Source organism: Pristiophorus japonicus, unplaced genomic scaffold (genome assembly GCF_044704955.1).
Source record: "Pristiophorus japonicus isolate sPriJap1 unplaced genomic scaffold, sPriJap1.hap1 HAP1_SCAFFOLD_3917, whole genome shotgun sequence".
Taxonomy (NCBI): Eukaryota; Metazoa; Chordata; class Chondrichthyes; family Pristiophoridae; genus Pristiophorus; species Pristiophorus japonicus.
The window spans coordinates 2,501-12,318 of record NW_027253780.1 but is presented as its reverse complement, the minus strand read 5'-3'; the positions used below and the strand labels follow the sequence as shown (position 1 = coordinate 12,318).

Here is a 9,818-nt window from a genome sequence, read left to right as displayed (position 1 = left end):
GTGAATCTTTGGAATTCTCTGTCCCAGAGGTCTGTGGAGGCTCAGTCTTTGAGTATATTCAAGGCTGGGATCGAGAGATTTTTGGACTCGAGGGGAAATCGAGGGATCGAGCCGGGAGGGGGAGTTGAGGTAGAAGATCAGCCGTGATCTGATTGAATGGCGGAGCAGGCTCGAGGGGCCGAATGGCCGACTCCTGCTCCTGTTGCTTCTGTTCTGGAGGTTAAAATGGAATCAACCGTTTGAGTCAAAGTTCCTATCCACCTTGGGCAGAGAGGTCAGCTCGGGGAGATGGTTAGCCGAGGGGGCACGGGGGGGGGGGGTTAGAGGGGGTGGGTACGTACGGGGAGGGTACGAGGGGTGTGTGGAGGGGTACAGAGGGAACGGGGCAGTATGGGGTTACAGGGGTGGGGTACGAGGGGGTTATGGGGAGGGTCCGGGGGTTCTGGGAGGTTACGGAGGTACAGGGGTGGGGTCCGGGTGTGTGTGGAGGGGTACAGGGGGGGGTTGGGGGGGTATGGGGGTACATGGGGTGGGCTACGGGGTTGTGTGGAGGGGTACAGGGGGTACAGGGCGGTATGGGGGAGTAGGGGGTACAGGAGATGGGGTACGGGGGGTTCTGGGGAGGGTATGGGGGTTCTGGGAGGGTACGGGGGTTCTGGGAGGGTACGGGGGTTATAGGAGGGTACGGGGGTTCTGGGGAGGGTACGGGGGTTCTGGGAGAGTACGGGGGTTATAGGAGGGTACGGGGGTTCTGGGAGAGTACAGGGGTTCTGGGAGAGTACAGGGGTTCTGGGAGAGTACGGGGGTTATAGGAGGGTACGGGGGTTCTGGGGAGGGTACGGGGGTTCTGGGAGGGTACGGGGGTTCTGGGAGGGTACGGGGGTTCTGGGAGGGTACGGGGGTTATAGGAGGGAACAGGGGTTCTGGGAGAGTACAGGGGTTCTGGGAGGGTACGGGGGTTCTGGGAGGGTACGGGGGTTCTGGGAGGGTACGGGGGTTCTGGGAGGGTACGGGGGTTCTGGGGAGGGTACGGGGGTTCTGGGGAGGGTACGGGGGTTCTGGGGAGGGTACGGGGGGTTCTGGGAGGGTACGGGGGTTCTGGGGAGGGTACGGGGGTTCGGGGAGGGTACGGGGGTTCTGGGGAGGGTACGGGGGTTCTGGGAGGGTACGGGGGTTCTGGGGAGGGTACGGGGGTTCTGGGGAGGGTACGGGGGTTCTGGGGAGGGTACGGGGGTTCTGGGGAGGGTACGGGGGTTCTGGGGAGGGTACGGGGGTTCTGGGAGGGTACGGGGGTTCTGGGAGGGTACGGGGGTTCTGGGAGGGTACGGGGGTTCTGGGAGGGTACGGGGGTTCTGGGGAGGGTACGGGGGTTCTGGGAGGGTACGGGGGGTACAAGGGGCGGGAGGGTCGAGGGTGGAGGGGCAGGTGCACCTCCCCGGGAGTCCCACTGATGGGGTTCCCTCTCTGACCCTCCAGGTGGATGAGGAGAATCCTCAGCAGGCGACCCTCACTCTGCTCCACATCCTGCCTGAGGAGAACAGCAACAACCTAACCTGTCGGGCCGAGAACTTGGTCGGGCCCATTGAGGTCTCCATCTCCCTCGCCGTGCTGTGTAAGCTCCAGTGTTCCTCGTACATCATCACCCAGCTCCGAGCCCATCCCTGATACCTCCCTCCCTCCCTCTCTCTCTCTCTCTCTCTCTGTCTCTGTCTCTCCCCCCCCCTCTCTCTCTCTTCTCTCTCTCTCTCTCTGTCTCTCTCGCTCTCTATATCTCTCTCTAGCTCTCTCGCCCGCTCTCTCCCCTGTCTCTCCCTCCCCCTCTCTCTCTCTCTCTCTCTCTCCCCCTCTCTCTGTCTCTCTATCTCTATCTCTATCTCTATCTCTATCTCTATCTCTATCTCTATCTCTCTCTCTCTCACACCCCTCACCCTTCACCCTTCCTCCTCCTCACCCCTCCTCCACGCCCCCCCCCTCCCCGCAGGCCCTCCATCCAGTGGGACAGAGCAAGCACCCTCTGACCCTCCAACCCCCCCAGTGAGCACCCTCTGACCCTCCAACCCCCCCCAGTGAGCACCCTCTGACTCTCCAACCCCCCCAGTGAGCACCCTCTGAACCTCCAACCCCCCCAGTGAGCACCCTCTGACCCTCCAACCCCCCCCAGTGAGCACCCTCTGACCCTCCAACCCCCCCAGTGAGCACCCTCTGACCCTCCAACCTCCCCAGTGAGCATCCTCTGACCCCTGCCCCCCCAGTGAGCACCCTCTGACCCCTGCCCCCCCAGTAAGCACCCTCTGACCCCTGCCCCCCCCAGTGAGCACCATCTGACCCCTGCCCCCCCAGTGAGCACCCTCTGACCCCTGCCCCCCCAGTGAGCACCCTCTGACCCCTGCCCCCCCATTGAGCACCCCCTGACCCCTCAGTGAGCACCCTCTGACCCCTGACCCCCCATTGAGCACCCTCTGACCCCTGCCCCCCCAGTGAGCACCCTCTGACCCCTCCCCTCCAGTGAGCACCCTCTGACCCCGCCCCCCCTCAGCGAACACCCTCTGACCCCTCCCCCCCCCCCCAGTGAGCATCCTCTGACCCCTCCCCCCCCAGTGAGCACCTCTGACCCCTGCCCCCACTCAGCGAACACCCTCTGACCCTCCCCCAGCGAGCACCCTCTGACCCCTCCCCGCCCCCAGTGAGCACCCTCTGACCCCTCCCCCTTCAGCGAACACCCTCTGACCCACCCCCAGCGAGCACCCTCTGACCTCTGACCCTCTCCCTCCCCCGCAGACAAGCCGGAGATCCTGCGCCTGTCGGACGCGGAGAACCACCACAACTGGTGCTTCTCCTTCGTGATGCGAGGCAACCCACGGCCCACCATGCACTGGATCTACCAGCACCTCGAGCTGCCCGACAGCCTCATCAGCTGGACCGCCATCTACGAGGAGACGCCCAACGAGATCCACGGCTGCCGGGAGCTGGCCAGTCCCACCCACTGCAACAATGGCAACTACACGCTGGTGGTAGAGAACGCGCTGGGGTCCGATCGCCGAACCGCCAGCGGCCACTTCATGGACGGGCCCAACGACATCTGCCTGATCGAGCCCACCAAGCCAGGTCAGACCCCCCCCCCCCCCCGCTGTGCTGTCCTGGGTGTGTCTGCGAGAGGGGTGGTGGGGGCTCGGGGACCCACCCGGGGGGGGGAGGGCAAGCCACGAGGGAACCCACGTTTCTACAGCCCTCGTCACAGAATCATCGACATTTACGGCACAGAAGGAGGCCATTTGGCCCATCGTATGTTCCATCCTTTCTCCCCTCCCTCAGTACCCCCCCCCCCCTCCGACAGTGCGGTGCTCCCTCAGTACTGCCCCTCTGACAGTGCGGCGCTCCCTCAGTACTGCCCCTCCGACAGTGCGGTGCTCCCTCAGTACCGCCCCTCCGACAGTGCGGCGCTCCCTCAGTACCGCCCCTCCGACAGTGCGGCGCTCCCTCAGTACCGCCCCTCCGACAGTGCGGCACTCCCTCAGTACCGCCCCTCCGACAGTGCGGCGCTCCCTCAGTACCGCCTCTCCGACAGTGCGGCACTCCCTCAGTACTGCCCCTCCGACAGTGCGGCGCTCCCTCAGTACTGCCCCTCCGACAGTGCGGCGCTCCCTCAGTACTGCCCCTCCGACAGTGCGGCGCTCCCTCAGTACTGTCCCTCCGACAGTGCGGCGCTCCCTCAGTACTGCCCCTCCGACAGTGCGGCGCTCCCTCAGTACTGTCCCTCCGACAGTGCGGCACTCCCTCAGTACTGCCCCTCCGACAGTGCGGCGCTCCCTCAGTACTGCCCCTCCGACAGTGCGGCACTCCCTCAGTACTGCCCCTCCGACAGTGCGGCGCTCCCTCAGTACTGGCACTGGGAGCGTTGGCCTGGATGGTGGGTGCCGATATCTGGAGCGGGCACTCGATCCCACGACCTTCTGACTCAGGCGAGACTGGCACACTTTGAAGTCAGCAGCCATGGACCTGGTACCCTCGCGCGAGGTCTTTGTGAGGGGGGTGCGGGGGTGGAAAACGAGGGTTGGATCGAGGGTTGGGGGGAAGAGCTGGGTACAATTGTCAAGACTGAATGGGGGCAAAGATCAAGGTTGAGGCCAGGATCAGATCCGCCGCGATCTCATTGAATGGCGGAGCAGGCTCGAGGGGCCGAATGGCCGACCCCTGCTCCCTGTTGCTGATGTTCTGAATTGATGAGGTGCCCCGCCTGTTTCTAATGTCTGACAAGATGGCTTCCTTTGTGTTTGGGCAGCAGCGAGGGAGAGCAGTACCTCGAGGAATCTGATGCCAAGTGATGAGGAGCCTTCCTTCGGGGTGAGGAGTTGCATCGCGGACTGTACAGCTGTTTGCTCTTTGCGTTTCGTTGCTTTAAACACCAAATAACACAAACACACACTCTGTTGTAGTAAATGGCAGGATCAGGTTATATAGACATACTGTACAAACAAAGTCACCATCAGAGGCATTGCCTCGGAGTGGAGGAAGACGCTTGCAGTCTTAGAACGAGTCCTTAGGTGGCTGAACAGTCCAATACGGGAACCACAGTCCCCTGTCACAGGTGGGACAGATAGTCATTGAGCCATGACCAGGCCCAACATCCCCAGCATCGAAGCACTGACCACACTCGACCAGCTCCGCTGGGCAGGGCCACATTGTCCGCATGTCCCCCAGACACGAGACTCCCAAAGCGAGCGCTCTACTCTGAACTCCTTCACGGCAAACGGGCCAAAGGTGGGCAGAGGAAACGTTACAAGGGACCACCCTCAAAGCCTCCCTGATAAAGTGCAACATCCCCCACCGACACCTGGGAGTCCCTGGGCCCAAAGACCAGTCCGCCCTAAGTGGAGGAAGTGCATCCGGGAGGGACACTGAGCACCTCGAGTCTCGTCGCCGAGAGCGTGCAGGAACCCAGCGCAGGCAGCGGAAGGAGCGTGCGGCAAACCAGTCCCACCCTCCCCTTCCCTCAACCACTGTCTGTCCCACCTGTGACAGGGACTGTGGCTCTCGTATTGGACTGTTCAGCCACCTGAGGACTCATTGTTTGAGTGGAAGCAAGTCTCCCTCGATTCCGAGGGACTGCCGATGATGATGATGATGAGAAACCCAGTATGAAAGTTACGGGGACACTTCACAAAGGCAGCTCTCTGATCTGATTTCCGTGGCTGCTTCTGACAGACACACACACACACACACACACCTTCCGAGTTTCCAGTGTCTAATGTGTGTGTCTCAAACAGCCTTTATACCAAAAAAGCCTTTGAATTCTCGTTTCCTTGCATAGTACAGACACACAATTAACACAGCCGCTGTCGTGAATCACTCTTCACAAACCAGACCGTTTCCTCGCATAGTAACCAGAAACAGAGGAGTTTATTTGATCCCATGCACAGATAGTATCGATGATGCATACAAACACTTAACGTACAGATAAATGACCAGCCACTCATTATCCCGAAGTCAAGTTTCACTGCCCTAACTCGACTCCTATCATGGAGTACTGTAAACACAGGTCATCATAGACAGTCCCGCGTGTCAAGGATAACTTGCTTCCACACCAAACAGGTGTTTCAATGTCCCAGATCCCGATCTAATATTCCGGATCCCGAACTACATCCTGAAGGGTGGAAGATGCCTGTGGGTGGATTGTTTTAACGTGGGGTGACCGTTGTACACCAGCCACCACACGGGGCTTGACAGAGCGAGGTCTGGGTCCAGGGGCAAGGGTTAACCAGGACGACTGGAGACCAGGCTCTGCTGCACAGACCCAGTGCGCCCACATATCACACAGTGTGGGCTGGGCCCTCGTCTCCCCTGGGCCTCGATCACATCAGCCTCACGTATGTGAGTGTGTGTGAGAGCATGTGTGTGTGAGAGCATGCGTGTGTGAGAGCATGTGAGAGTGTGTGTGTGTGTGTGTGTGAGAGTATGTGTAGAACTTTCGCCTGGCCTCTATTCTCATAGGATTGTACCGCACAGGAGGATCCCACTGGGCCCATCCAGCCCGTTCTGTGCCGGCTCTGTGACAGAGCGATCCAATCAGTCCCACTCCCCCCCGCTCTTTCCCCACAGCCCGGCACATTTCCAGTATTTATCCAATTCCCGGTTTGAAAGTCACTATTGAATCTGCTCCCACCGCCCTTTCAGGCAGCGCATTCCCGATCACAACAACTCGCTGCGTAAAAACATTCTCCCCCTCTCCCCCTCTGGTTCCATCGCCGATTATCGTCAATCTGTGTCCCTCTGGTTCCATCGCCGATTATCGTCAATCTGTGTCCCTCTGGTTCCATCGCCGATTATCATCAATCTGTGTCCCTCTGGTTCCATCGCCGATTATCGTCAATCTGTGTCCCTCTGGTTCCATCGCCGATTATCGTCAATCTGTGTCCCTCTGGTTCCATCGCCGATTATCGTCAATCTGTGTCCCTCTGGTTCCATCGCCGATTATCGTCAATCTGTGTCCCTCTGGTTCCATCGCCGATTATCGTCAATCTGTGTCCCTCTGGTTCCATCGCCGATTATCGTCAATCTGTGTCCCTCTGGTTCCATCGCCGATTATCGTCAATCTGTGTCCCTCTGGTTCCATCGCCGATTATCGTCAATCTGTGTCCCTCTGGTTCCATCGCCGATTATCGTCAATCTGTGTCCCTCTGGTTCCATCGCCGATTATCGTCAATCTGTGTCCCTCTGGTTCCATCGCCGATTATCGTCAATCTGTGTCCCTCTGGTTCCATCGCCGATTATCGTCAATCTGTGTCCCTCTGGTTCCATCGCCGATTATCGTCAATCTGTGTCCCTCTGGTTCCATCGCCGATTATCGTCAATCTGTGTCCCTCTGGTTCCATCGCCGATTATCGTCAATCTGTGTCCCTCTGGTTACCCACCCTCCTGCCCTGCAAACAGCGCCTCCTTATTTACTCCTTAAAACCCCTCAAGATTTTGAACACCTCGATCAAATCTCCCCTTAACCTTCTCTGCTCCAAGGGGAACAACTCCGGCTTCTCCAGTCTCTCCCCATCACTGAAGCCCCTCATCCCCCGGGACCGTTCTGGTCAATCTCCCCCGCACGCTCCCTGAGACCTTGCCATGCGTCAGGGGGTGGAGGGGGTATGGGGCATGGGGCAGACCATTCTAACCTTGCCCACGGTGTGTCTGTGAGGGGTATGGGGTACGGGGCAGACCATTCTAACCTGACCCGCCCGCTGTGTCTGTGTTGTTTAGCAGGTGTGGGTGGCCGTTGGCCTGGCCATCTTCATCTCCCTCTTCCTGATGTTGCTGTTGATGGTCCTTCACCGATATCACCAAAACTCCAAGTACAGCAACAACAGTAAGTGCCCAGCCGTTACTGTCCAGGGTTAAAGGGGGCGATCGGGGGCTCAGAGTTCATGGGCAATCGGGGGCTCAGAGTTCATGGGCAATCGGGGGTTCAGAGTTCATGGGGACGATCGGGGGTTCAGAGTTCATGGGGGATCGGGGGTTCAGAGTTCATAGGGGCACGGGAGTTCAGAGTTCATGGGGACGATCGGGGGTTCAGAGTTCATGGGGACGATCGGGGGTTCAGAGTTCATAGGGGCACGGGGGTTCAGAGTTCATGGGGACGATCGGGGGTTCAGAGTTCATGGGGACGATCGGGGGTTCAGAGTTCATGGGGACGGTCGGGGGTTCAGAGTTCATAGGGGCACGGGAGTTCAGAGTTCATGGGGGATCGGGGGTTCAGAGTTCATAGGGGCACGGGGGTTCAGAGTTCATGGGGACGATCGGGGGTTCAGAGTTCATGGGGACGATCGGGGGTTCAGAGTTCATAGGGGCACGGGAGTTCATGGGGGCTATCGGGGGGTTCAGAGTTCATGGGGCTAGAAAGTGCAGTGGAATGTCTGGGCAGTGTGCGAGGGGTATCTGGGGAGGGGGTGGTATCGGCGAGGGCTGTCTGGGGAGGGGTATCGGGGATGGTGTATCGGGGGAGAGGTATCAGGGGATGGGTATCGGGGAGGGTATCGGAGAAGGGGTATCGGGTGGGGTATCAGATGGGGTATCGGGGATGAGGTATCAGGGGAGGGGTATCTGGGCAGGATGTAGAGGGGTATCTGGGCAGGGTGGTGCGGACTATCTGGGCAGGGTGGTGAGGGGTGTCGGGGAGGGGTATCTGGGAAGGGTGGTGAGTTATCGGGCCAGAGGCAGGTACGTGGACAACCTCGGCCTTGGAACCAAGGGACTGACCCACTTTGCTTCCTCCCCTGGTGCTGAAGGAGACACCAAGATGCTGGGTGGCGAGGAAGAGTCTGGCGTCTCGCTGCACTTCATGAACCTGGGTGTCAGCCCAAGCCCCCTGGTGCCGGGGATCGGGGATGGGCCAAAGAGCCAGACCATCGAGAACCCGCAGTACTTCTGGCAATCCAACAGCTTCCTCAAGGACAAGGACCCCTGTGAGTGACCCTTCCCGCTGTCGTCATAGTAACCGGGGCGGGGGACACGGACCTGGCCCCCGCGGGGAGTAACTTGGAAGCCCCCCCGTCCCACGCACCCTACCCCAAACCTGATCTGTTACCCCTCCCAGATACCCCTTCCCAGTCACCTCATCTCAGCCTGGGCCTAGGGTAGGGGCATCCATAATTGGTCTCATCACCCAAGGGTAAAGACTGGGGTGTGGGGAAATGAGATGGGGGTCCTTGTCCACTTCCCCAGACGGTCACTCCTGTCGGAGAGGCAGTACTGAGGGAGCGCCGTACTGCGCTGTCGGAGGGGCAACTCTGAGGGAGTGCCGTACTGCGCTGTCGGAGGGGTAGTACTGAGGGAGCGCCGCACTGTCGGAGGGGCAGTACTGAGGGAGCGCCGCACTGTCGGAGGGGCGGTACTGAGGGAGCGGCGCACTGTCGGAGGGGCAGTACTGAGGGAGCGCCGTACTGTCGGAGGGGCAGTACTGAGGGAGCGCCGCACTGTCGGAGGGGCAGTACTGAGGGAGCGCCGCACTGTCGGAGGGGCAGTACTGAGGGAGCGCCGCACTGTCGGAGGGGCAGTACTGAGGGAGCGCCGCACTGTCGGAGATGCAGTACTGAGGGACTGCCGCACTGTCGGAGATGCAGTACTGAGGGACTGCCGCACTGTCGGAGGGGCAGTACTGAGGGAGTGCCGCACTGTCGGAGGGGCAGCACTGAGGGAGCGCCGCACTGTCGGAGGGGCAGTACTGAGGGAGCGCCGCACTGTCGGAGGGGCAGTACTGAGGGAGTGCCGCACTGTCGGAGGGGCAGTACTGAGGGAGTGCCGCACTGTCGGAGGGGCAGTACTGAGGGAGTGCCGCACTGTCGGAGGGGCAGTACTGAGGGAGTGCCGCACTGTCGGAGGGGCAGTGCTGAGTATCAGATCCCGGGGCCACTATTGGAAGAAGAGCAGGGGTAGTTCTCCCCGGTGTCCTGGGGCCAATATTTATCCCTCGACCAACATCACTAAAACAGATGATCTGGGTCATTATCACATCGCTGTGTGTGGGAGCTTGCTGTGCGCAAATTGAGCTGCCGCGTTTCCCACAATACAACAGTGAGCACACTCCGGGACAAGTAGTTGATTGGTTCCCTCAGTAACCAGCCTACGCTCAGCACTGGGTGTGAGTCGCTGGGTTTGATATGTGCAGTGTCTGAGGTCCCTTCCTGGGTCGCCCCCTTGCTGATCTCTGTCCCTCTTGCCCTGTAGTGGTGCAGCACATCAAACGGAGAGATATCGTGCTCAAGTGGGAGCTCGGCGAGGGGGCCTTTGGGAAGGTGTTTCTTGCTGAATGTCGAAGCCTGGGCCCTGAGCATGAC

The 9,818-nt window shown here is 60.2% G+C and overlaps 1 protein-coding gene across 1 annotated transcript in view; it reads left to right on the top strand.

Annotated features, from left to right (window-relative positions):
- Positions 1-1,476: 1,476 nt before the first annotated feature.
- Positions 1,477-9,818, top strand: part of LOC139250570 (high affinity nerve growth factor receptor-like) — a gene marked incomplete at both ends in the record, with an annotated part of 9,986 nt that continues 1,644 nt past the window's right edge. The window contains 6 exons of the mRNA XM_070872964.1: positions 1,477-1,612; positions 2,779-3,105; positions 4,280-4,341; positions 7,246-7,351; positions 8,271-8,447; positions 9,709-9,818. The exon at positions 9,709-9,818 is cut by the window's right edge and continues 21 nt beyond it. Of these exons, the coding sequence (XP_070729065.1) occupies positions 1,477-1,612; positions 2,779-3,105; positions 4,280-4,341; positions 7,246-7,351; positions 8,271-8,447; positions 9,709-9,818 (918 nt within the window). The remainder of the gene's footprint in view (positions 1,613-2,778; positions 3,106-4,279; positions 4,342-7,245; positions 7,352-8,270; positions 8,448-9,708) is intronic.